This window comes from Lemur catta, chromosome 1 (genome assembly GCF_020740605.2).
Source record: "Lemur catta isolate mLemCat1 chromosome 1, mLemCat1.pri, whole genome shotgun sequence".
NCBI classification, from domain to species: Eukaryota; Metazoa; Chordata; class Mammalia; order Primates; family Lemuridae; genus Lemur; species Lemur catta.
In genome coordinates this window covers 103447616-103473768 of record NC_059128.1, presented here as the reverse complement: position 1 = coordinate 103473768, position 26153 = coordinate 103447616, and the positions used below count along the sequence as shown (strand labels likewise).

General features: G+C 54.2%; 2 protein-coding genes across 5 annotated transcripts in view; one reads left to right on the top strand and one right to left on the bottom strand.

The window, feature by feature from the left end:
* Positions 1 to 10283, top strand: part of EDC3 (enhancer of mRNA decapping 3) — a 56625-nt gene extending 46342 nt beyond the window's left edge. For both annotated transcript variants that reach the window (XM_045532072.1, XM_045532083.1), the window contains 2 exons: positions 3896 to 4113; positions 7822 to 10283. In XM_045532072.1, coding sequence (XP_045388028.1) covers positions 3896 to 4113; positions 7822 to 8156 — 553 coding nt within the window. In that variant the 3' untranslated portion in view covers positions 8157 to 10283. The remainder of the gene's footprint in view (positions 1 to 3895; positions 4114 to 7821) is intronic.
* A 492-nt stretch (positions 10284 to 10775) lies between these two features.
* Positions 10776 to 25842, bottom strand: CLK3 (CDC like kinase 3). Of its 3 annotated transcripts, none has more exons than XM_045532059.1 (13): positions 24872 to 25842; positions 21297 to 21448; positions 20469 to 20685; positions 18482 to 18578; positions 18138 to 18204; positions 15622 to 15738; positions 14682 to 14848; positions 13405 to 13499; positions 13183 to 13312; positions 12810 to 12892; positions 12227 to 12306; positions 11861 to 11951; positions 10776 to 11187 (listed from the first exon to the last, which is right to left on the bottom strand). In XM_045532059.1, exons 1-13 carry the CDS (start codon positions 25313 to 25315, stop codon positions 11011 to 11013), a joined length of 1917 nt encoding a protein of 638 aa, XP_045388015.1. In that variant the 5' UTR covers positions 25316 to 25842; the 3' UTR covers positions 10776 to 11010. The 3 variants fall into 3 exon arrangements, with proteins under 3 accessions (XP_045388015.1, XP_045387998.1, XP_045388006.1); XM_045532042.1 differs by having other exon boundaries at positions 24821 to 24917; XM_045532050.1 differs by having other exon boundaries at positions 10776 to 11951; positions 24872 to 25373.
* Positions 25843 to 26153: the final 311 nt, after the last annotated feature.

The window sequence follows — 26153 nt, the reverse complement described above, 5'->3', positions numbered from 1 at the left end:
TTGGGCTCATACATCAGGAGTAGTGCTTTATTTTATTTGTAGACATTCACTAATACCATGTACCAGACCTTATCCTAGACACTGAGGATACAAAAAAGAATAAAATACAGCTGTTGCAGAAGAAATAGGAAGTTCTCTAGGAAGCTATATTTCTACCCCAGTCACCTTTCCTGGAGCAGCAGTGGCAGTGGCATTCAATTAGAGTCCTAAAGAACAAGCTGTTCTTTAGGGGCAAGGAAGAAAGGGGGAAAGTATTCTGGGTGTAGGAAGTGGCAGGTACCAAGAGAACTGAGAGACCATGGAACTGCTGGGGATCCGTCAGTCATTCTTCATGGCCAGAAAGTCGGCCCTTGGTGCAGCTGAGCAGTAGGGAGCTGCTGCAGGGATTTCTGTCGGGCTGTGACATGATCTGTCTTGTATTTAAAAAGATGACTTTGGGCCGGGCGCGGTGGCTCACGCCTGTAATCCTAGCACTCTGGGAGGCCGAGGCAGGTGGATTGCTCGAGGTCAGGAGTTCGAGACCAGCCTGAGCAAGAGCGAGACCCCGTCTCTACTAAAAATAGAAAGAAATTATCTGGCCAACTAAAATATATATAGAAAAAATTAGCTGGGCATGGTGGCGCATGCCTGTAGTCCCAGCTACTGGGGAGGCTGAGGCAGTAGGATCACTTAAGCCCAGGAGTTTGAGGTTGCTGTGAGCTAGGCTGATGCCACGGCACTCACTCTAGCCAGGGCAACAAAGTGACACTCTGTCTCAAAAAAAAAAAAAAAAAAAAGATGACTTTGCCTACAGTGTGGACAGGTGACCGAGTGGAGGCACGACTGAAGGTAAGTGAAAACTGTAACACTTAGAAAATTGACCCAGGGCTCAGATGATGGTAGCCTACCCAGCTGAGTAGGGATCAGAAAGGTGGACATATGAGGGATATATATATATATATATTTTTTTTTTACGGTAAATTCATCAGGGCAAGGTAATTGAATGGGTGTTGGAGGTGATGGAAAGTGGAATGTCGGTGATCACTGACCTTCAGGCTTTCCAGCTTGGACACCTGGTTGGATGGTGATAACATTCACCGTGATAGGGAAGGGGGGAAGAGGAGCAGGTTTTGGGGAGATAGTGGGTTTTGTTTTGGATGTGTTGAGTTTGGAATCCCTGTGAGATATCCACATAGACTGTTAGCTGTATGGATTTGAAGTTCAGAAAAGGGTCTGAGCTGAAGCTAGAGGTTTGGGAGTTGTTTGCCTATCGATGGTGTAAGAATAGATAAGATCTTCTAAGGAGAAGGGTGTGAAAGGGCCTAAGCTGGGCTTCTGGGGAACACCAGCATTTAAGGCACAGTTATGAGGATGAGGAAGAGAGCTAGAGGGGTGAGAAAAGCAAGAGGGTAGTGTGTAGGAACCAAGGAAATAGTATTCACGGAAAAAAGGAATGATTAGCAGTGGTACTTCTGAGAGATTGAGATAAAGCAAAATTAGAATTGACAAGTATCTGTTGGATTTGTGAATTAAAATGGAAGAGGACATGGGCAGCCTTAGGGGAGAGTGGTGTCTTGAGGGAGCAGGGTGGATGTCGGTGTAGCAGAGCAAGGAAAGCCTCGTTTCCCTGAGCAGCACTTACAGATCTGGAGCCTCACACGACAGGATGTTGCTTCCCGCAGAGCCCCTTTCCTGTTGGGGAAATGGAAGCCTGTCCTTGGCTTGTGTTTCCAGCCATGGTATTGGGGGTTCTTGCCAGAATACTGATATTGTGGATAAACCCCACAGCTCCTCACTGCAGCCTCTGTCCATTCTCGGGGCCTGGGGATGCTGTGTTTGCATGGGAGGCATCTCCCGATTCTGACGTGATAGTAATTAAAGCAGGTTTGATCCAAGCTGGGTGTGAGATCTCCCCTCCCTGCTCCTCTGCCTCCCTTTCCTGTTTGAAGTGGGTTGTGGTGTTCATTCCTCCTTGGCCCTTAGTTTAAGCTGCTTCCCAGCTGTGTGGGATCCCTGGCCTCTCCGGTGCCAGGGAAGAGCCAGTGGAGATGCCTAAAGGAGGGAGTAGGGTGAGGTGCCCTCTGAAGGGGCATCGGGCCCTTGGGGATGGCGTCTGCCGCCCTCCTCCCGGAGCAGCCATTGGAGCGGCTCCTGGAACAAGCTCCTCTGCCGGTATTTGAGGCCATTACGTAGCTTCCCGAAATGGTAATTTTGGGGCAGGAGCTGAATGTCCTCACCAAGTCACTTTCCCCTCTAGCCAGCTCCTTGGTGCTGGCCGTACTTGTGCCTGTCTTTTCTCTTAGCGTCTGATCTCCTGTCCTTTGCAGCAGTGGCTGGTTTTGCTTTGAGAAATCAAACCCATAGTTAGTAACCTTGCAGTTTAATGTATGCCAAGTGCCATGGCGTTTTTTCACAGGGCTTTAATGTGATCCTCATAACTTCACCTCAGAGGTAAATAACAGCATGGTTTAAGATGAGCAAGCTACAGCTGAAGGACTTTCCCATTTGACACTGCTGGTCCATGGTAGAGCTGGGTCTCTGCTCCGCATAGGTCTGTTTGCAGGGCCTGTACTCCGCCTGCTGCTGCTTTGGTTCTTTTGAGGGGGGTAGTGGAGTGCGCCTCTATGAGAGGGAGAACCCATTTAGGAAATGGTGAGTCGGATGCCAGAACTGCAGCATCTGTTGAAGGGAGAAGTACCTACCATATTTCTTCTAGGTGTAAAAGTAGTGAGGAAAGTGAATGGTTTGCTGTCTATGCGTAGAGTACATTTCTAAATTCTCCAGAATTTGGGAAGGGGGCAGTTACGAAGTTCCTTTTTGGCTTGACAGTGTCTGTCTGCTTCCTCTCTTTGGGAAATCAGTGACTGTCATTGCTCTGCCCCTCAGCAGAGACCTGCAGCCTTGTCTATCTCTTCTCTGCCTTGCTGTCCTGTGAGCCGACTGTGCTGCCTGTGAGCTGGGCAGAGCTCCGGGGCTAATCCTCCACACCACCTTGCTTTGTGGCTTCTCTGAGGCCATAGGAGTGTCAGCTTTGAATAGCAGAAAACTGGAAGTGACTTCATCTAAGGCAGCTGCCAGCCTAGGAGAGTGGGTAGTCCCTAGCCTCTGCTTCTTTGATGGTCGGGAACGATTGAGCACTTCCTACGTGTTGGGCACTGCTGTGCCTCCAGTAGTCCACATGGCATCCTCTGAAATAGGCACTGTTAATATCTACAGCATTGCTTGTTAGTGTTAGTGAGCTAATAAGCTCAGTAAAGAGAACTGGGATTGGCAACTGATCGAGGACAATTGAGAACGAGCCTGAACTGGTACTTGCTGTGAGTTCATTAGGAGTTGAGAAAAGGAAAGAATGGGAGCCAGAGTAATCCCAGAAGAGGGAAGCCTAGAGCTGGACCTCCAAGAAAAGGCAAGTCAGAGTTTGGAAAGTGAAGGGCTTCTTGGCAGGGGACCTAGTCTGAGCATAAGCAGGGAAAAGCCTTACAGGTACAGAAGAGGATGAGACCAGCCTTTCTGGGTAGAGCAGACATGCTGGGGAAGAAGAGCAGAGAAGGCTGCAGAGGTGGCAAAACCTCTTTGCCAAGCAGAATTTGGACCTAATAGGTCAAACAGGGAGGAACCATTTGTGTTCATGGCTCAGAAAACAGTGTTCTGGCAACAGTGTTGTATAGAACAAGATCTGGGTGAACTGCCTAGTGGGAGGACCCAGCAATGAAGTGCTGCTGGGGTGTGGGACAGTGGGCATGCCACTCTGTAGACCTGGCCTGCAGTGGGTTTGGGCCCCCTCTGGAGCCTGGGACTTGGTGAGCTGGGGGAGAGAGCTCTGAGAGCAGCAGGTGCCTACAGGCAATTGTCCAGTAGGGGGTGCCAGGGATTGGAAAATCTGTAGCTGATAATGCTGCTTTCCCTTCTGCTCTAGGTTGAATCCCAAAAATGTTCACCAGAGGCCTACAGTGGCCCTACTATGTGGGCCCCACGTGAAGGGGGCTCAGGGCATCAGCTGTGGAAGGCATCTGGCCAACCATGATGTCCAGGTCATCCTCTTCCTGCCCAACTTTGTCAAGATGCTGGAGTCCATCACCAATGAGCTGTCACTCTTCAGCAAGACCCAAGGCCAACAAGTGTCTAGCCTCAAAGGTGAGCATTTAACCAAAGGGTGGGGCTGAAGGTTTCATCCCTTCTTGGTAGTTTGATGGTTTGGTGGTGCCACCCAGTGGTGACAGGTGAAAAGGCACCACATGTGTAAGGATAATGATCTGCCTCTAAATCTTAGTGTGTGAAACACTTGGTGTTGATGTGCCTACTTCCCATCACCTTCCCCTTCTCCCTCCCCCACTACTCAGATGAAGAGCTGGAGACCCGTTTATTCATTTCACAAACATTTATGGAACAAGCACTGTTGATGCTTGGGATATGGCAACAGATGTTTTTTAAATCCATTCTTCCATAGAGTATATATTCTGGTTAGGAGAGACGAACACACAAATAAGTAATGTGTATTACATCAGATGGTAGTAAGTGTTATGAAGAAAAATAAAGCAGAGAAGGCAGATACAGGGGGTTGGGCAGGAAGGAGGAGACCTAGAAATCTCAGGGTCGGGTCGTGAAGGGCCTGTGGATCACTAGAAGGGTTTGGGCTTTCATTCTGGGTAAGATGGAGACTCACTAGAGGAATAAGTAGAGGATGGATATAATCCAACTTAGGTTCCAAACAATCATTCTGGATTTGTTTGAGAGTGAACTGTAAGAGAACAAAGAGGTGTTAAAAGGCTGTTCTGTTCATCGGAGAGAAAGATGATGGTAGCTGAGACAGAGTGATAGTGGCACAGGTGCTACAAGTGGTTAGCTTCTGAATGAATTTGAAAGATGGAGTCCACAGAAAAGGATGTAGGGGGTGAAGGAGAAGAGTTAAGAATGGCTGGCCAGGCGCAGTGCCCCACACCTGTAATCCTAGTGCTTTGGGAGGCTGAAGTAGGAGGCTTCCGTAAGGCCAGGAGTTCAAGACCAGCCTGAGCAACATAGTGAGACCCCCATCTCTACAAAAAATTTTTAAAATTAGCTGGGCACAATAGCATGCACCCATAGTCTCAGCTACTCGGAAGGCTGAGGCAGGAGGATCACTTGAGCCTGGAGTTCAAGGTTGCAGTTAGCTGTTATCACACCATTGCACTCTAGCCTGGGCGACAGAGCAAGACCCTGTCTCTCTTTTTTTATTTTATTTTTATTTATTTATATATTTTTGAGACAGAGTCTTGCTCTGTTGCCCAGGCTAGAGTGCTATGGCATCAGCCTAACTTACAGTGACCTCAAATTCCTGGGCTCAAGTGATCCTCCTGCCTCACCCTCCCGAGTAGCTGGGACTACAGGCATGCGCCACCATGCCCGGCTAATTTTTTTGTATATAGTTTTAGTTGTCCAGCTAATTTCTTTCTAATTTTAGTAGAGACGGGGTCTTGCTCTTGCTCAGGCTGGTCTTGAACTCCTGACCTCGAGTGATCCTCCCACCTCAGCCTCCCAGAGTGCTAGGATTATAGGCGTGAGCCACCACACCTGGCCAAAGACCCTGTCTCTAAAAAAAATAAAATAAGTTCAAAATGGAAAGCTAAAAAAATTTTAAGAATTTATAGTAGGGGAACATAAAAGGAGGAAATCGTCATGTTTCCCTGTTCCCAAGACCATTAATATTTAGTTAGGGTGACAAGATTTCTATAAATTAACTTGAGAATGATACAAAACAACAGACTGAGTGTAACAAGAAGTATACTGGCTACAGCTGTAAAGAAAGCATTACAAACCGAGCATGGTGGTGGCACACGCCTGTAGTTGCAGCTACTTGGGAGTCTGAGGTGGTCAGATCGCTTGAGCCCAGGAGATCGAGGTTACAGTGAGCTGTGATCACACCACTGTTCCAGGCTGGGCAACAGAGTGAGACCTAGTCTCACACCAAAAAAAAAAAAAACAAATAAAAAAGGAGGAAAGAATGATTCCAAGGGTTTTGGCCTGAGAAACCGAGGTGCAGTCATGGAGATAGAGAGACTCAGTAGAGGAGGTTTGGGGAGGAAGACCAGAAGTGCAGTTTGGGGCGTCTGTTGGATATACAGGGGGAGAAGCTGATTGGGCAGGAGTGATATGCACCTGGAGTTAAATGAAGGGCTCTAACCTAGAGTTACAATTGTAGATAATATTTAAGCCATGATAAGCCTGGATATAATATCACCTAGGAAGAGAGAGAAGTTGGGAACTGGACATGGTGGCATGTGCCTACAGTCCCAGCTAGTGGGGAGGCTGAGATGGGAAGATTGCTTGAGCACAGGAGTTCAACTCCAGCCTGGGCAACATAACAAGAACCTGTCCCTTAAAAAAAAAAACAAACAAAACTTTTACATTGGTTGCTTAACAAAAGAAAAACAAGTTGGAAGACTAAGCTCTTTGTTCAGAAGTCAAGGAGGGGAGAAACCAGCCTAGGAGACACAGGGCAGGAATGGTCAGTGAGGGAGAAGGAAAAACCAGGAGAGTATGGTAGTTGAAAGTCAAGTGAAGAAAGGAGCATGTGATCATCTGCGTCAGCAAGCCCCACTCGAGGTTAAGCTCAAAGGGAGACTGGCAGTTGACCACTGGATTTAGCCATGTTGGAGGCCCCTGGTGAGCTTGACAAGAGCAGTTTCAAGTGAAGTGGTGGGGGCAAAGTCTGACTGCACCGGGTTTACGTGAGAAACTGGGGAGAAGAATTGGAGAGAGCAAATATGGCCCAGAGACAGGGCCTTGCCAGAGGTCAGATGGCAAGTCAGAGACAGAGCCTAGATGAGAACCTCAGTTTCCTAAGCCTTGGGCCAGGCTCCTGTAGGCACCCAGAAGATAAGATAGGACACCAGTCTCATTCTTGACATCCTCACGGCCCACAGGGACTCCCATGGTGGCACGTTCTAAGTAGGGAAGCCGTGGGTCTCTAGTTGAGAAATGCCATTGCTCTAGGCCTAGAGCTGAGAAGGGGGCCTGAGAAGGGGGCCACATTTCAAGATGTGGGTTCCCCATCTTGAAACTTTGAACATGATGTCCTATTCCAGGCAATTCTTTTCCTTGGCTGCCCAGAAGGCTTCCTATCCCAATCTCCCCAGGAGACAGGTCTGAGAGTGACGACCCTTGAGTTTATTTATGCTATTGTCAGTTTAACCTCTTAGGCCAGTCCAAGATATACATACTGGTCAAGGCATCCTGTTCTTATACTGTCCCAGAAGCCTGGTTAGGACAGAGGAGCCTTTTTAAATGCCTGGTAAATAGTGATAGGTTCCCTCCTCATTCTTAAAGGTTGGGCTGACTGGAGGACCCATTCCTATGAGAGAATGAGAAAGGCCAGAGAGGAGGGCAGGCTGGCTAGAGTAGAATGAGGAGGCTAGTCTGGAGAAGAATAAGCAGGCTTGCTCTCATTTTGCTGAGCCCTGAACAGGACTTCCCTGTGAGGGCTGACTTGGCAATGGACTCTGCCTTCCCAGAGCTCATAATGTATTTGGGGCATTAGTCAGATATACAAAGACTTGCCCAGACAAGGCAGAAGAGGTGAGGCCTTTGTGCCCAGAGCAGCTCTGCACACTCAGCAGGACAGTGCTTTGGTCTGGGAGCTCCCAGAAGGCAGTGGTTCATCAGGCTGACATGCCCTTGGTCTTTAACACCCAGCCCAACCAGGCCTTGGAACTCTCAGGGCCTGTGTCCTGGCCCAGCCTTGAGAAGGCCAGCTTTTGGTGTGGTGTCTAGAAAACAAAACATTCTTGGTGCCACCTGGGCTCTAGTCCCAGCCTGGGCTGCTCTCTGCCTATAGGGATGTTCAGACAGCACTCTTTCCACCTGCAGATCTGCCCACTAGCCCTGTGGACCTGGTCATCAACTGCCTGGATTGCCCCGAAAACGCCTTCCTGCGGGATCAGCCCTGGTACAAGGCAGCTGTGGCCTGGGCCAACCAGAACCGGGCTCCAGTACTCAGCATAGACCCTCCTGTGCATGAAGCTGAACAGGGCATTGATGCCAAATGGTCACTGGCACTGGGCCTGCCTCTGCCGCTGGGGGAGCATGCAGGCCGCGTCTATTTGTGCGACATCGGCATTCCCCAGCAGGTCTTCCAGGAGGTGGGCATCAACTACCACTCACCCTTTGGCTGCAAGTTTGTCATCCCCCTGCACTCTGCCTAGGGGGCCCTGGGCAGGCTGGATCCTGCAGTCCCTGCTGCTCCTGACACTGAACCTGATGACGAACGCCTTAAGGATGTGAAGTTTCATGGACCTTGTTGTTAAAGTTTTTCTCTTTTGGGTTTGTTTCTTCTGTGATAGAACAGAACTTACTCACCTAAAACTGACCTGTCACCTGCCCTTAGCCAGGGAAGGCTTTCCCACAGGGCGTGCAGGGCAGGGCAGCAGCTGAGTGTGCAGTGGCTCCAGGCATCTCTACCCTTGGCCCCCTGTGCACCAGGTGGGCCTTTGTTTACAGACACAGGCAGCTCTCTGACGGTGTTCTAGGTTTATAGCCACTGGGCCTGGGCGAGCACCTTCGGGGTGGGCCAGGTCCCTTCTGGGGCCTGTACCTGCTCTACGTCAGAGCTTGTGGCTTGTGACTCCCCTGCTTACCTGCTGCTGCGCAGCCCTGCCCACCAATCATGTAGACCGGCTGCACGGCCGCTGTCCACTAGAGGGCAGACCTGTGTGCTTCTTTCATTTTATGGGCTGTGACAGACTAGGCCTACCCCTAACCCTAGCCCGAGTTGATTTGGGGACTTTTGACCCTTTCTCCTGAGCTGATCCATGTTTTGCTGGGATTTTTCCACGGGTCTCTCCCTTCTTTACTCTCTGTCATTCAGAGGTAGGGAAGGGGGTGGCATCAGGATGGTGTTACTGTATTGGGGTTTTATATTGTTCTTCTGTCGTCTTCAGCAAAGGTAGTGTCAGGTTATGTTACTGTAGAACCACAGTGCCCATCTTGCCAGCAGTGCCCCCCCTCCCCCCCGGCTGGGGCCGAGCCTTTGCCTAGTCTGGGCCAGACCCCTCAGGGTGCAGCTTTAATGTTCAGTATTGGGGAGGCCCCTGGGGGAGCCTGGTGCTGAGCCAGAAGAGGCTCCCTGGTGCTTCTGTCCTAGGCCACCACTCCCCCATCTCCTTGCCTGCACAGACATACCCCACTTTTCTGCTCCCTCTGCCCTAACCCTGAAACGGTCCTCTGCAGCTGTCATCCCGGAGCAGGGTGCATGTCCCTCCCCTGCCTGGGCTCCACCCCAGTTCTTACAACATCTGGGCTTTGAACCCTTTATGGGTGTCCACTCTAGATGAGTCGGCCTGGGGGCCAGTGCCCTGTCTCAAAGATGCCAAAATGAGGCTAGTTCTGGATGAGCTAGCTGGCGGGGCTCAGCCATAGGAACATACTGCTGCTCACGTCCTAAGGCGCTGAGACCAGGACCTTCCCAGGCCTAGGCCCCAGAGAGGCTGGTGGAACAGGAGCCATGCCTGGAACCCTGGCAGGGACCCTTGCAAAGGATTTGTGCTTAAGCCTTTTCCAGGGCTTCAGGCTTCCTTCTGTTGTGCGCACCCACTGGTTGAGGGGGTAGGGAGTGGGGGGCGTGCCAGGACTGTGGACGCAGGGTAGGCCCTGGCGCCATAGGTTTCAGGCTGCTTATCACTTTTCTTGTAGGAGCATAGCCAGGAGCGGATGAGGCAGGGCAGAGAGGGCTGGCCCCTCCCTTCCTCCCATCCTCTCTCCAATGTTAAATCATCTCCAGCAGTGGGGAGGGGCTGGGACTGTAAGCTTCATGCTGTGTCTCCTCCCAGAGCCTCTGCTCACTCTGAGGGCCAAGCAGCTCCCAAGCTGGGGTCCCCTCTTCAGGGACAGGGCCACAACCTGAGGGGCAGTCTAGGTTACAGGCATTTTAGTAGGCAACCATTAAAACAGGTTCTGGCTGCCTGAGAATGCAGTTTGGTCCTGATTAGGTACAATGGGAAATGAGACGGAAGAACTCTGGCCCAGAAAACTGCTGGTTCCAGTGAGTTGCTGGGGCCCTGGGGGTGATAACCTTGTTGAGGGGCCACTGGGACTTTGTGCCCAAGTCTCTCCCCAACCTTTCTCTCCCCAGGTGGCATTGGGGCCTCTCCTTGCCCTCAGCCTGGGCCTTCCCCAGAGGTATTAATAAGCATGATTCCTCTATCTGCAGCTCTTTTCAGAGGCATCAAGCCTAGAGTGCCCAGCCCGCAGGGGGCCCCAATCAGATAGCAAGCCTATCTCATGCAGCTCTTGGGGAACCAAAACCAGCACTAAAATAAAGCTGAATGACTGAGTCCTGTGCTCTGTGGTGAATTGCTCTGCAGGGTGATGAGGTCCTGCCTCCCCCAGCTGTAGGAACCTGATCCAGTCATCACATGCCCTCAGTTGGCCATAGTTGTTGGTTACCTACAGTCCCAGCCAGTGACAGGGCTGGCAGGGCAGGGACAACCAGACCCTGCCTGGCTAGCTGCAGTGGGCTGTTTCCCTTAGGTTCTTTGGGGCTGGGAAGTACAGGAGCCAGCAGGGTGGGGGCACAGGATGGGGCCCAGATGTCACCTAGAACTGCTCAACAGCCTGCCACCTCAGCTCCACCTTGGGGCTGGACTGTTTTTCTCCTGGGCCGAGAGATGTCCCCACTTCTGGTCTTTCTACTGGCTAGCTCTTCTGTGCCTGGCCTGGTTCACACTTAGCTCTCCACAAGCTGAACTGCTAAGAAAGACTTTATTAATGAGGTCGGGGAAGGAAGAAGGCAGGGAGCCTGGAGACGGACACACTGGTACCAGGGGTTACAAACAGTAAGAAACACTTTATTATAACTTTACAACATATAAATAGCTTGGGTCAAATCTGTGCTTTCTGGCAGCTGGGCACCAAGTCTCCTCCCCTGCAGGCTCCTGCCTTCCTTCACATTGCACTGTTCGTTGGGTGGCTGTGGCCCTGGGGCCGGTGGCAGAGGCTGGAGAAAAGGGGCTGGACAGCCCAGTCCTGCTCTCCATCTCCTTGCAAGGTGGCCTGCACCTGTCATCTGCTTGGGTTGCGGCTGCTGTGGAAGGACCGCTCCTCAGGGGTCAAGCCAGCAAAGAAGGGGTGCAGCAGGGCCTCGGCCAGTGTGATGCGCTGGGCAGGGTCAAATTCTAACATCCTCCTCATCAGGTCAAACAGCTGCACGTGCTCCAGAGTGTCCTGGAGCATGTAACTCTGCTCAGGGACACAAGGTGCCTCAGTGTGATGGCAGGGTCGCGGGGAAGCCACAGCAGGTCCCCTTGCCTCTGGGATGCCTTGCTGGACTGGGCCGAGGGGGCAGTTATACCTCCTTGGAGGACTCTACTTCCGCCCTCCTGGACAACGAGCAGCTCCTTTCCTTTCATGCCCGTGTTTAACGTTCTGCTCGGCACTTGTCAGGCTACTAGGTGTCTTGCTGGGTTGGTGCCTCTGCCCCACATGCAAAGTCCTGACAGGTGGGTAGAGATCACCTCTGCGAAATTCACTTGTCTGAGCACCAAATGCAGTTGACAGAGGCTTCCTGGCCATGGCTAGGTCTTCCCTCCCCCTCACCTCAGTCCTGCCTAGTTCTTCCCACAATTGAGAGAAGAGGGTGGGACAGGAAGCAGCAAGGTCTCTGACATCTGGCTCTTCTGGTGTTCCCCAATTACATTCATAGCCACCCCATAGGGAAGGGGTAGGGCTAAGGGCCCCTCTGGGGCAGTTTGCAAGAAGCCCAACTGCCAGCACCCACTCTTGGGTGCTGCCTCCCACAGAGCTGGAACGAGGAGGCAGCCTTTAGCTGCCTGGCCTGTCTCTCTGCTGTGTGTCTGCCCAGTGCCTGGGGTCTCCTTGGCATGAGTTGAGCTGGGGGAAGCCAGAAACTGACCTTCAGAGGTTTGCAGTTCTCCTTCACATACCGGCCGTCAGAGCTGTTCTCATCCCAGACCAGGCCCCCTTTGTAGAAATATTTCTGCTTCCTGAAAATGTGGGGGGGCCGGGGGAGTAGGAGTCAGGTTGTGGGAGTGGTAGGGGGACAAGCCTCTGGGGGGCGGTGAGGAAGAGCAGCTCCAGCCAGACTCAACACGGTGGCAGTCTAGAGACTGGCAGCAAAGCCAGGGCATACAGGGAAGGCTGTTGGGAGCCACGAATGTCTGGCAAAGACTTTCTATTCTATATCCAGTACACTGTTAACACCCAGCCGAGAAGGGAAAGGTTCCTGTGTCAACCCCAAAGGAGCTACCGGGGTCCTTACCTGGTGCGGTGGATCATGTGTGATGGGATGGGCCCTAGAATCTTCTCCATCATCACCAAGTGCTCTCGGTTTTCGTGGGTCTGTGGAAGATCAGGGACAGAGCAAGTAAGGGATAGTCCCAGCCTCACCCCCTCAGGGACAATAAGGGATGAGAGAGAGGGGCATTTGAGATGCAAATTACCAACGGAACAGCAGTCCCAGCATCTCTGACCTGGTGGCAGCTTGCCAGCCTGTTCTCTCAGGAACAGCTCACACTCCTCAGCCCTTCACATACACTTGGCCGTGACTGCACACTTCTCTCTGCTTAGCTCCACTCTCTCCCCAGAACATGTTCCAGCCGTCCCCATGCCCTCACTCATGCTGTATCCCCTGCCTAAAACGCTCGCTCCTCCTGCCCCTCCATCCTTGATGGCAGCCACATGGACCTCTGCCTTCTTCCCCTGGGCATCTACAACCCTTGAGAGTCTGAATCTTACAACCTGACAAGTGACAAGGTGGAAGACACCTGTCTCTTCAGCCACATGGGGTTTCCTTCCCCAGAGTGGCAATGCTCAGGGCAGGGAAGCAGTGTGGGGCACTGTACCTGGAAGAGTGTGAAGCCCCGGTAGTACTCAAAGAGGATGCAGCCGATACTCCAAACGTCGCAGGGCTGTGCCCAGCCCAGCTCTGAAAGCCAAGATAAGGAGAGGCTGTGAGATCCAGTTCTGTGCTCCTCGCCTGGAGATCACAGAGCAGCAGCCACACTGGCTGGCAGGACCCCTGCCGAGTACAAGGCCCTCTTTCAGTAAGGCTGACTGACAAGGCCAAGTCGGCAACCTCAGTGTCTCAGGACACCGGCCCCTCTGTCTGAGATGTTCTGACTGCCCTGGGGGGCAGACTGACTGGCAGGCCGCTTCTGTTCATAGCCTCCCAACAACTGTCAGGTGTAACAAGGTCCGGGGCTACCAGAAACTCACCAAGGATCACCTCAGGTGGGCGATAGTGACGAGTGGCCACAATGGTCGTGTGATGCTCATGGTCAAAGGTGGCACTGCCGAAGTCAGCCACTCGGATGCTGGTGTTCTTGACTGACTTCTCCTCACAACTCTGAAGGGCAAGGCAGGTAAGCAAGGTCAGGAGTCTGTCCCAGGAGGTAACCCACCCCCGGAGCAGGGCCTCACCCTCGCCCCCGTCAGTACCTTGTGCTCATTGTAGAGGGTTTCAAACTCAGAATTCACAAATAGGATGTTCTCTGGCTTTAAGTCTGTGTGGGTCAGCTGGTTCTCATGCAGAACTAGGAGAGGAAGGAAGGAGGCACTGAGAACCTGTGCCTACTGGCCAGCTCCTGCCGGCTCTTGGCCAGAGCCCGACTCCAAAGCCAGCAACACCCCCGCAACCTAAGCAGGGAGCCGGGCCTCACCCTGCCTTTCTCCTGGCTTTCCTCTCAAGGGTTCCTATTCTTGAGGCCTTGGACAGGGAAGACTTTTCCCATTCAAAAAACCTCCCTCTACCTCCTCTGCAGATACCAGGCCTCCTCACCTGTCTCTCTTCAAAGCTACAGCAACAGCCTTGGGGTGGCTCCCTCTCCCCAACACCACTTAGAATACAAGGCCCGTTGCAAAATGAAAATGCAGGTCCCCTTGTTTAAAAAATACTAAGAATGTTAAGGGGGTGGCAACAGCACAAAATCAAGCACAGGCTCCTATGTGACTGACTGTACAAGTCACACACCCAGGAAGCCAGACCTGCCTCTCCTAGTCACTAGCCCTGAGCAGCCCATCCTCCTGACAGTGGCTTCCTGCTACTTGTCACTTTCAGGGTCAATGCTCCCATCTGGCATTCAAGAGCCTCACAATGGTGTGGCCCACCACTTCCCAGTATGAGCCCCCCCTCCATTAGAGTGAGTCTCAGCACATGCCAGGCTCTAGGCCTTCACGGAACTGTTCTCCTTGCTCGGAATGCCTGTCCCGGCTCCATCTGTCCAGATCCTGCTCATTTTGGCTCTAGGTCTACTGACCTCCTCTCCAAGAAACCTTTCTATACTCTCCAACCATCACAAACCCTACTGTGCTGAGCACTGGCACCACCAGCTATTCAAGGCTGGTAAGCAGACGAAGAGTGATGGTTAGACAGAGGGTCTCCATGCAGTGGGATGTCAGGTCAGGCTTCTACCTTTTGATGCTATAGGGTTGGCAGCTGGGCCAGTTCTACAGCAGCTCTTTCCTTTTTTCTTCCTGAGTGCCCAGGGCAAAGGCTAGCCTAGCAAGTCCCTGGATGGGATTTTAGCCTTCCCATCCATCCTCACACCGAGACTCCTACCTGAAGACGGAAGGCCTTTCAGCCAAAGGGGCTCTGGTATGTCTTAGGCCCAGCGGAATGGTTAGCAATGTGTCAGAGTGAATGGAAAGCAAGATCACCAGATGCCTGTGCTGCGGGGTGTGGCCACCCCGTGCTCCATGGGAGGGTAGACACTTACATCTAAGGGCGTGGCAGAGCTGGTAGGCCATGTGCCGCACGTGTGGTAGGGGGTAAGGCTGGAAATTATTCTCCTTCAGGAACTCAAAGGTGTTCTTGCCCAGAAGCTCAAAGGCGATGCACATGTGACCGTGGAAGTTGAACCAGTCAGACATCAAGACACACAGGCTGAGGGAGAAGGATGGGTGGGGCTCAGGCTCTGTGCTGGGGGCCTCTCTCACCCCCCTCTCAGGTGAAGCCAGTCCCCATTCTCTCCTAGGCCACTGGGTCATAACACCAGGACACAGATACACATGAAGAAAGAGAATCAGAGCAAGAACACATCTCCCCACCAGCCATCACCCAGACGAGCTCTAGGCAAGGAATGAACTTCCTGCATGGAGGTGGGGTGGGAAGGGGGACAGGGTTCTGGTCCGAGTTCTCCAAGCCCCCCTCCCTTATTTAGGATGTGGGGATTAGCCCTGCCTCAGAGCTGCTGAGGAAGAGATGGAATAGTGTTGCTTTTTTCAACTCACACACTACTGAGCTTCACGAGGGTGCTGGATTCACCCATCTGCCCATGTTCAGCACAGTGCTTGGGGAAAGTGCTCAGTGTGTTTGCCAAAGCAAGGCCCTCCTTTGGATGTCTCCTACTGTGTGAGAGCCCTGAACAGCCTCATGCGCCCACCACAACCCAGTGAGGTCCCCAATTCACAAATGCAGGGCTGGGAGCCCTGGCTCTGAACACAACGCCAGTTGGCATAGAGCCTAGACTCAAGTCCAAAGGCTCCTTCCAGCAAGACTTGCTTGCCAGACTCCTCTGCCTCTGAGGGTAGACAGAAGGCACAGTGCCAAGCAGGTGATGGGACACTGCTAAGCCACTGGGGGGGGCCAAGCAGTTGGGGCTGAAGTAGATTCTGTCTCCACTAAAGGCTACCCTCCCACTCCTTGCAGACACTCACAACTTGTTCTCTTTGTCCTTCTCCTTGATTTTTTTAAGAACATTGATTTCTAGTCGGGCAGCCTCCCGGTACTTGCCCACGTTGCGGATGATCTTCAGGGCAACCTGAGACTTCCCTCTGGTACTCGGGAAGGAAGCAGAGGTTCTCATCAGCAGCTGCCCAGGCCTTCTCCCACCCTCCTCCCCAGCCCAGCAACTCCCAACAAACACTGCTCCGGGAACGGCCTGCACTGCACAGAGGACATACTCTATGCCCAGCCTCCCCCATGCAACACCAGACCCCTTTCCACCCAAAGGCAAGCTCCCTGGTATCTGTGATTTAATGCTCTCAGCCTCCATGCCAGCCTTAGGCTTCTGTGTTCTCAGCCACTGCCAGCTCCAGGAGAGAGTGTGGGCAGAGCAGAGGCTAATCCTGCTGGCTGGCACCAGCCCAGGAGGTTACACCGTAACCTAACCTTTAGGCCGGTCAGCCCTGACCCCAGCCATGCCTCTCCACCCAGAATCCTCCCACAGCACCTCTTGACCTTCCCGAGCATGTCATCTTCAAGTCTGAGCAAACAGTTCCCCTTGGGCTGGGGGTTCCAGGATGGAGGGATGGTCTGGCAACAGGTAAGGGTGCCAGCAATGGGATCCTCTCACTGTGAAGGCCAGGGCCAATTTCTTTACCATGCCCCTCTCCAGGCCCACCTACCTGCCACAGCACTTATCAGTGACCACAGAGTGCCAGGAACCCTTAAGTGTCCAATGAGGATTTTAACAGTCCCTGCTCTGTACTTCATACCCCAAACCCCATCCCAGCAGGCCATCTGCAGGGTGTGGGCAGAGACAGGAAACCTGCTGCTGAGGCTCAGTTGCCAGGCTGTCAGGAAGGGACAGCTGGAATTCAGGTGCTCAGTGGGGAATCTACGGTGTCAACAGCCCTGGCCCACAACGATATGTCCTCCGAGACCTCAGGGAGGCTGGCCCTGGTGCCCAGGGAAAGGGCCACAGAGCAAAGGCATCTTCTAGAGGATATTTTCTCTGTAACCCATTTGCCCAGATTGTCAGAGCAGGAGAGGAGCTCAGAGGAAAAGCTACATACTCCAGCCTCCTCCTAGAACAGGCTCTCTCCGTGGCACTCCAGTCCTCAACACAGGGAGCTCAGCACTTCCAAAGGCCACCCCTGCCAGGACTGTGTGGGTCTGAGAGTAAGGCCCTTCCTTTTAGTGAGCTGCATTCTGCCTCTGCATAATCACCCCCACCGGCCCTGACTCTGTTTGAGTCCCCTGAAAGTTCCCTGGACCTTGTGCCTGCCCCTTAGTGACTTCAGAGGCTCATTTTCCCTCTAGCTACCCAGAGCGGCACACTCCAGGTAGTTCAGTTCTGCCCTCATGCATTACAGCTCTTAGATCTGCCATATCTCCATCTGGTCACAGTACAGTCTACACATGTCCCTCTATCCATGGGTCCCAGCCCTGACCTCTTGTGCCACACTGGGTCCGAGGGGTGTTTAAATGGGAACTGGGAGAAAGGGAAGCTTCCTCTCAGTCACTGCTGCCACCTTTATCTTATGGCCACAGGGATGGCTGGACTCCCGGGTGTGACTGTCCTTTCTGATCACTCTCCTTAATGTGGGAGCACTACAGTACAGTGGTACCACTACAGTATAGTGGTACCCAGCTCCGCCATCAACAGTGGATTTGGGCAAATGCTGAGCAGATTTATTCATCTCTAAAATCGAGAGGGCCACATATGGGTAGCACTTGACTCAAAATGAGGACACTAGCACTTTGTAGCTAAAGTACCAAATCAGTTAGAGGGCCATTAAGGCAGGGAGGCAGTTGGCTCCCAGGAGGTATCTCCCCAACCCAGAGCTACAGGAGGAAGCAAGGGTTGTAGTCTTGAGGAATGGTAAGGGGACAAAGTGTTATACTGTTACGCCTGGGAGGTAGCAAGGTGCCCCCAGCAGCACGACACACAGGCATATACCCACTCTTCCTAAGCACACTCAGCAGGGACCACATGCTACCCTAGCCACACTGGAGAAGCAGTGGCCTGCTTGGTGAGAAAGCCCAGGGTCTTGTTTCTCTCAACTGGGACCTGCACGACCTCTCATGAAAACCCTCAGGGGGCGAGGGCTCATGCTTGGGCTGGGCTTAGTGGCACTCCCAACCCCTTCCCAAGCCAAGAACCTAAAAGAGATCGCAGGAAGCAACTCCAAGCACAGAGGAGCCAGGGCCTCGGCCCTGTTCTGATATCCACCATCACAGCCTTGGAGAAGTGCAGAAACTGGGGCAGAACCATTCACTGACCAGCACTTCTTAGGTAGGGATGCCACATGCCTGCAGAGCCCCAAGATTTTCTCCCTTATTTTGAGGGATCAGCAAAACTCCAATGTGTACAGGTCAGACCCCTACTTTGGTGCTACCCTTCAAAAAGAAGAAAGTTAAGTTCTGATAGCCACTGCCCTCGCGAACCCCAGGCTACCCACCCCAGGAAGATCACATCCAGAGCCAGCTGTACTGCCCAGCCCCTCACCTGGCATGGTCCAAGCACTCTACCACCTTGCCAAAGGTGCCTTCACCCAGGTTCCCCACGATCTCATCTAGAAGAGAAAAGAAGTTGGGCATAAGAGTCTGGAGGGCAGGGAGGCGGCAGCTCCTGCAAGTTCACAGCATTCAAATTCTCAAAAACAAAAAAGGTTTCTCTCTCACTGCTACACTCTTAAAAACAGAAGTTGCTAGCGTCTGTGTCATTCAGGCAATTACTGGTGGCCCCGCTAAGGCGCCACGCGCACTAGAGGCCCCTCCAGGCAGGAGAGATCTTGTCTAACAAGGGGGGTAGAAAGTAGAGAGGTAAAGTTTTACGAAAGGTGGCTGTACATCGCTCTTGGAGCCAATCGCCGATCCGGCACACCAGGTGGCCCTCCTTGTCATCTTCCACACTTCGGCTGCTGCGCTTACTGCTCTGTTGGCTTCTCTGCATGCACCGCCCCCCGAAACGCCATCCGACCAATCGCATGGTAGGCGGTTCCGATTGACAGATTGAAGTGTCAGTCAAAGGCAGAGGTGGAGACGGTGAGGAGCCGGTGGGTTGGTTGGTTGGTTGGATTTTCCAGATCCCAGCATTTCATAAGGCACACAGCATATATAACGATAGGGATATTGCAAGGGACACGTCAAGACACAAACTGACTTCAAAAACAGAAAAGTAAAAACAGCTACAGGTACGTAAAGAAAACTCGGACATTATCTATAAGAGGAGCGCCGCAAATGCTCAGAAAGATGACCAGCCTCTGCTGCTGAGGGGCAGGTGGTGAGAGAGCTACAGCCCTGACTCTCTCCTGCTCCAAGTCTCCCCCTCCCGAGCCCTCCCGTGGTGCCTTCGGCCAGAGCTGAAGATGCAGTGAGAACGGCGCAAGAAGGCAGCTGGCCCAGCCAGGGTCCAACCATCCAGACTGGTCAGAGAGCTACGCTGGCTTCAGGTGCAGAACACCCAGCCTGTGCTTGCCTGCCTCTGTTCACCCACACAGCCTTGCACATACCCAACAGCTGCCACTCACAGCCAAGCTGCCACCTGCCCCCAGAAGGCAATCTTGGCCAGACTTAACCATCACTACCAGAAACGGCCTTCCGTCGGCAGCCCTCCTGCCACCAGCCTCCAGCAGGAAAGGAGCCTGGGATCCTCTGGGCTGGTTGACCTCCAGGCCCTCTACCACAATGGCCCACACAGGCCTCATGCCAGCTCCTGTCCTGGCCTTGGCGCCGATGCTGTTCACAATCCAGGCCCATCCCGAGCCTCACGACAGAGGGCACCAAAAAGACAAGCAGCAGAGCCAGATTTGCAGTGCCATCCTGTGGCAGTATGTGGCAGTATGCAGAGAGGCCACCAGGCCATGCTGGACAGGCCCATACAGAGTCAACCCTCAACCCATGGCCGCTCAAAGAAGTCGCAGAAGACAGCTGGGCAGAGAAGATGCCTGGGCCCTCCATGGCTCCGCAGGGGCCTCACGGCTGGCAGGAGGGAAGCAGGAAGGAGGGATGAGGGGAGAAGAGAAGACCGCACATAACCTCAGAAATACACAACTGATTTGCCATCCCCAGGGGACTGAGCGCAGCGGGGGCTCCTGGTCTCAATAGAGACCTGCGCAACGCTAGAGACACTGGCCAGGCCCTGGCCTTGGCATGTGTCCTGCAAGTGGACAAGGCAGGGGAAACCTGAGGCTATGGGCCTTTCTGTCATTTCTTCACACGCCCTCCTCTCCATGACTGTCCCTCACAAAGAGGCTGAGCTAGAGAGGGCCTGGCTGGGGGTCAGAAGGGAAGCAGCTCCCCAGTCTGAGCTGACTGATAGGTAAATCCTCCCCTCCCATGGGGCACATCAATGGGGCTCGACAGCCTCTGGGCCTTTGGGGAGGGGTGTGGAGATGAGCCCACAGAGGTGGGCGTGGTCCACACCAGTCAGAGCATTCAGCTATACACGGGAGAGTCTCTGTGGGGGAAGGACCAGGCCATTTAGCTGCAGACCGCATACTGGCAATACTACTAGGATCCCTAAGAAGTGACTCCGGCCACTTGCACCATGTGGCCTATGTCTTATGCAGTGTGTAGACACAGACAGGCTGGGGACAGCCAGCGACGGAGCCAGAGGCCCTACAGCTGCCACTGGCAAGGGGCCAGAAGACAGAGGAGCCGGAACCCCCTGCTGAGCCCTGCAACTAGACCAGACGACACATACACACACACATGCACGCACACCAGCGCGTGTGCGCAAGGCTGGCAGTACTCACCCAGACCAGCCAGCCTGAGAGAAGGCTAGAAAGAGATGAGGCCTTTAAGCCCCAGCCAGCACACTCTGGCCACCACTCACCGAGGAGGCACTGCTACAAGACCTGGTGCGACGTTTGTGGCAATGGTGGGCGTGCTTGCGGGTCCGGTATGGCCCCCTCTCTCGTGACCGCCGACGATGACGAGAACGTGAAGATCCATAGCAGTCCTCTCCAAAGGAGGGGCTCCGTTCTTCACACCGGTATGCATCACTGTCACGGCGTTCCCGGTATCTCCTCTGGTAGGGCAGGCGGTCATGGCTGCCAAAAGGGGGATGGGGACACTAGTCAGTTGGGTCCCTGTTAGAGGGCTCACAGAGTGCTTGACGGGCCCAAGCATTCAGACTGGTGGCAAGTGGGCAGGAGGGGGCAAGGTGCAAAGGTACAAGGCTTGGTCTCCGGAGATATGGCTCATGATGGCATCCCTCCAGTGCCACAGGAAGAAGGGTGCAAGGGGACACAAGCATGGGACTTGCTATGACTGTAACTTTGGCCTGGGGGCTGAGATAAGACCCAAGAAGAAACCTTTCCAGGGCTGAGGTTCTGTTCCTAATCCTCACTGAGGAAGGCTCAGAAGGCCAGCAGGGGAGATGCTGGCCTAGAAAATGGGGGCATATGTAGGGAGAAGAAGAAAGAACACTCCAGGACAGAGAAAGAAGGGGCAGCAAGGATGGTAGCTACTGCTGTGGCCAGGGCATGCAGGTGAGATTAGGGGAGGAGCCCAAGGGGACAAGGCAGGGATGCAAAGGCAGCTAGGCAGCTGGGCAGGGGTGGAATCATCTCAAGGAGTCTGGGGCTGACACAGCTTCTGGACAATCTCGCTAGCCCAGCTGAAGGAAGGAGCCCTTCCTTCCTACCTAGTTCTCTCTCACCTTCTGGACCGAGATCTCCGGGGGGGAGGCTCCCTTCGGGACGGGTATCGTAGTCTCCCTTCATGTTCCCGACTGTAAGATCTCCTCCTTTTCCATCGGTAGCTCAGGTACGGGTCTGGCTCAGGGGAGCGGTATCGCTTACAGTGATGCATCTAGGCCACGAGAAATGGAAAGCCCTGCTAAATACACAGCCAGCCACCTCCAGCCACAGGGCTGCGTGGGACAGCCCAGTTGCTCCTGAAGAGGCCCATTGTTCTGTTTGGGGGCAGCCCCTCCCAGGGGTTTATGAAGTGAAGAACTCTGAGGTCACACTGGTCAAATAGCAGACAATGAGTAACACCCTCCTTTGCCAGTGAACAAACAAACAGCTGCCTCCCAGGAAAGCACCACTGGCCTAGTGGCCAGAGCACTCAGGGAAGCAGGTGAGCCAGGGCCCAGGTGCTGAGGCAGGGACACAGGGCAGAGATGGTGGGCACTGTCACAAGGAGACTAAAGACAGGGAGAAAGGGGAGCCTCCTGTGCTCGATTCTCTCCTGCCGGGGCGGGGGGGGGGGGTGTCCTATGAAGCATATGCTCTGTAAAGCCAGGGCTGCTGGCATGGAGCCAACACATGGGAGCGAGGGCTCAAAGCCCTCAAGTTTGAGAAGCTGAAAGCTGCCCGGCTGAGGCCCTGAAGTGGACTCCACTCAAGGGAGTAAGGATCACAGTCAGTATGAGGAGCCACAGCAGAAATGAGAAGACCAGCCCTTGGAGAAAGAGGCACGCAGGGTCTCGTAAACATTTCCTAGCCCACCCAAGGGTCTACCCAAGTAGACATGGGCCCAGGGGCCTTGCTGGTTCACACATGGTCTCAGCACCAGTGAGAACTCCAGGGTCCTCAGGGTACCCAAGTTTCTTGCCCAAGGCCCACTGAGCACCCTGCAGTACCATGCCAGGTGCCTCACCTTTATCCAACAGTACCATGCTGTCCCCTCTTCTAGCTCCCCTGCTCCAGTACCCTCTCCTACGCCTCTCTCAGAACTAGCCTGGCAGGCCAAAAGAGCCCCATTTCACTGTCCCTGTTCAGTGGGGACTTAGAGCCACCACAGGAAATTGCCGGGCTGGATCTGCCACCAGCTGAGAAAGCTAGCTATGTGAAGACAGCTCCCTGCTCCACCTATACTCAAACTTCTGACACTGCCTCCACAGGAAGGCTGTGCGCCAGAGACCACACCTGCCTTCTTCCCCACCCTTCACTTGGCCATAGCCAACCTCCAGTCGTGGTCAGTCCTGGACTTGCCTGACCAAACACATTTTGGACAAACCCCATCAAGGCTCCCTCATCTCATCAGCAGGGTCTGTCAGAAGAAGTCCAGCATGGAATGTCTCCCCATGGATGAGCAGGACAAAGAGGCATATCTGACCAAACCGCTGGGCACTTCTCTGTGATCCTAAGAAAGTCACTGCCCTCCGTCTCCTCACTACCAGATGTCTTCCTCTGTCTACCTGTGAAGTCCTTGGAGATAAACACTATGTAAAAGCACCAACACCTTCCCAAGAGCTTAGATTTGTTGTTTTGATGATCAGCTGACTAATGTTTCACTGTTTTCCTGCAATTACCCTGGGTCAGGTGCCCAAGCTATGAGCTAAAAGCCATATCTCCCATCTCACTAATTGACCCAGAAGACGCTCCATTGGCCAGGACACACACCCTCCCACAAGGCAAGTGTGGTCCTGCCTATCCTTACTAGACAGACAAAACACTAGAGCTGGAGGACATGGTCTATCCCACACCAGGACAAAGACTCCCTCCTGGGACTCAGAAGATTCTTATGTCCATACATGTTCACATGAGTGGAAAAAGCATAGCTTCAGAATCAGACAGATGTCAATCCGAATTGTGGCAATGCCACTTCTAGTTGTGTGCCAGAAAGTTATTAAACTACTCTTTCAGTTTCCTCTTGCAACAAGGGAATAGTAATGTCTTACAAGGTTCTGTGAGGATTAAATATGTCTCTCCTCTAAGTCAAATGCCCAGAACAGATTTGTGCCCAGAGACACTAAAGACAGTTTTCCATTACCATTAAAAAGTTCCAGGTAACACCTCACGGCTGTGTTAAATACCTTAAGGACATCTTGTAAGTCCCTTCCAAGAGATCTGGGAGGAGAGGGCTCTGGCAGAAAACCCTAAACTAAATCCCAGCGCTGCCACTTACTGACCTCATGACCTTACACAAGTCACATGGTTACCAAGTGTGGAAAACAGAGATAATGTCTCCCAGCCTGGCAAAGGAGATGACAAGTATGAGAGCTATAAAGTACCACACACAAGGCAATATTAGAGAAGAAGGTCATCCCTCCTTTTTAACACATTCTAGGCAGGTAAAATACTGAAAACACTACCAGATGTCATCTTCCCAGCCAGGGCTCTAGAGCCCATTTCTCATCAACAGTCTCTGATTCTCTGAAACCGCAGCAAACAGCTTGTTTGAAGACGCTAAGGGCCACAATTATGCTTTGGGAGGCTCTGCTCTGCACAATGAAGAAAAAGGCAATGTAAAAGAAACCAAGGCAAGGGTGCCAACTTTTCTTTGAGCACAGGCCTTGTCGGCTTCTTATTTGCTGTTCCTGGCCAAAGAACTGGGCTGACAAGAAGAGCAGCCAGCCAGGGCAGCGGCTGCCCTCCTGGATTCCAACCACCCCAGCGCCCCATGGTTATTTTTGGCTGGCAGTGCCCCACCACTGCAACCTCAAACCTGCCACCTCGCAAAGCGCCACCACCAACAGTGAAACGCTCCTCCTTTTCAAGGGCATGGAGGAGGGAAGCTGGAAGGCTGCCAGCTCCGCCTAGATAGGGGCCTGGCTCAGGCAATTCCCACCCAAGCTCCACACCAGCGAACCCACACCCGGAACTAAAGCACAGAGACTCCAGGGCCGAACCAAGGAGCAGCCTAGGCATCTGTACTGTCAGTTTGGCCCGGCCCATAGCCCCGGACTGGAGCGGCTCCATCATCAAAACGAAACACACACGGGGGCTGCGGCCCTCGCTCGCGTCCTTTCCTGCCGCCCCGGGTCCCAGGGATCTCAAAGCCCAATTCCCCAGTAACCGCCACCAGTGGCACCGAGGGGAGACCCAGGGGCAGACCCCGGGACAGGGGAAAGGCCAGCCTGGGTCAGAATCAAACTCCAGGTCGCGCGGCAAAGAAGAGTCTGCAGACCAAGCCTCAAGCCGAGGACAGGGAGAAGTCTGAAGGCCCTTTCTGGCTATCCCACTTCGGACTCCGGCCCCATTCCGAGAGTAGACGCTGGGCCGCAACTGGACCCTTGAAGGGGCCTCAGAGGCCGCTCAGGCTTCGCCTTCAACACCGCGGGGCCAAGAGGTCGGGGTCTGTAGTGACCGCCCTCAGAGGGAGAAGCGGCGGGTCAGGGGTGAGAGGTCGGGGCCGCGGCCTGAGGTGTGCCGAAGAGGAGAAAGAAAGGGAATAGACTAAGACCGAACAGGGAGCCTGGGGACGGCACCAGCGCGCAAACCCCCGCCAACTCACCCCCAGCCGCCGCCGCCGCCGCCGCCGTCGCCGACCCCGGCCCACACTCACCGTCTCCCAGGCTCCGGCGGTTGCTAGGCCCCACTCTCCGCTCCGAGAGCCTCTTCCGCTTCCGGCTCCGGCCTCCGCCCGTGGCAGCCCCGCCTCCTCGCGTGACGCAGCCGTAGCCAGCCCTGGTTCGACCCGGCTCGGAGGCCTGACCGCTCTAGCCCGCGACTCGAAGGCTCTGGGGCAACCGCCGTCTCTGCTCCGGTCGGTGCCGCAGCTGTGTAGACTAGTTCCGGGAGGACCGAAGGGACGTCGCCTGCCCGGCCAGCCGCCTGCCGTGTCGCGACGCACGTAGGCTCCCGGACCGGGCAGGTGCCTGTCCCTTGCCAGCTGGCAGCTCGGAGCCGAAAAGTGGAGCCCCCATCCGGCCGCGGGGCTCGACCCGCTCTGCCGCCTCGACCCCGCCATGTCCGCCAACTCCTTCCTGCGTGCGGAGAGCATGGGCATTGTTCCCGGGGGCCCCGAGGGCGCTAGAGACCTTGGAAGTCCGTGCGCCGGGCCTCGGGAAGGCGGGCGTGACTCCGCTTGCGTGAAAGAAGCAAACGGCACGTTATTCGCTCGGTGTGTGCGGGTTTTTTTAAAACCATGGCGACACGCCCCAGCTCGCCTGTGCACGCAGGGCAGTTTCTGAAAAGATACCCGAGAGCCACGTCAGTGGGGCCTCTTGGAGGGGCCGAGATCGGGGGGAAGAGGAGATCCCCCTTTCCTTGGTGCGACTTACTGCCGGCCGGCATAGTTTCTCACTTAAGAACCCCCCGCCGAACAAAAGCCCCACGCCCTGTTGCGGTCAGGTCCCGCTGGCCTCTTCGAGTCACCTGACGACCCGCTTTTGCAGAGGCCTCGACCGTGGGCCCACCAAAACCGCTTCCACCTTTTGTCCCGCGCTTGGGACGGATTGTGAGGCCCCACTTTCCAGAGGAGAAAACCGAGGCCGGGGCTCTTTGCGAGACCTCACTTTGCGAGCGTGTGCGCACCACGCCACAGCTAAGAGGGCGGGCGCGGCCCCTAATTGCCCCTACGCCACGCGAGGGCTCGAAACTCGCAGCCGGGGCGGAGTTTCCGCCCAGGCGCCGCTCCCCGGCACGGGTTCGCGCAAGTGGCAGGGCTTCCCCAGACCGCGGGACGGCGTCTACGCTCGGGTCACGCCCCTGACGCGGGACGCCGTCCCCACGCCCGGGCAGGCGCTGTCAGCTCTAGAACTGGGGCTGTGCCTCTAGTCTTTTGCCTCTGACTCACCCGAAAGCAGGTTCTGACGGCGTGGCTTGAGGGGGTGCTTAATGCCCCC

What these genes read in the sequence shown, in the direction of transcription:
- CLK3 (XM_045532050.1), bottom strand. Translation starts at nt 25,315, where the DNA reads ATGCCCATGCTCTCCGCACGCAGGAAGGAGTTGGCGGACATGGCGGGG. An exon ending in CGGAGATCTCGGTCCAGAAG is followed by an intron (nt 20,686 to 21,296) that starts GTGAGAGAGAAC and finishes CCCTTTTGGCAG; the next exon opens with CCATGACCGCCTGCCCTACC. An exon ending in GGGGCTTCACACTCTTCCAG is followed by an intron (nt 12,307 to 12,809) that starts GTACAGTGCCCC and finishes GATCTTCCACAG; the next exon opens with ACCCACGAAAACCGAGAGCA.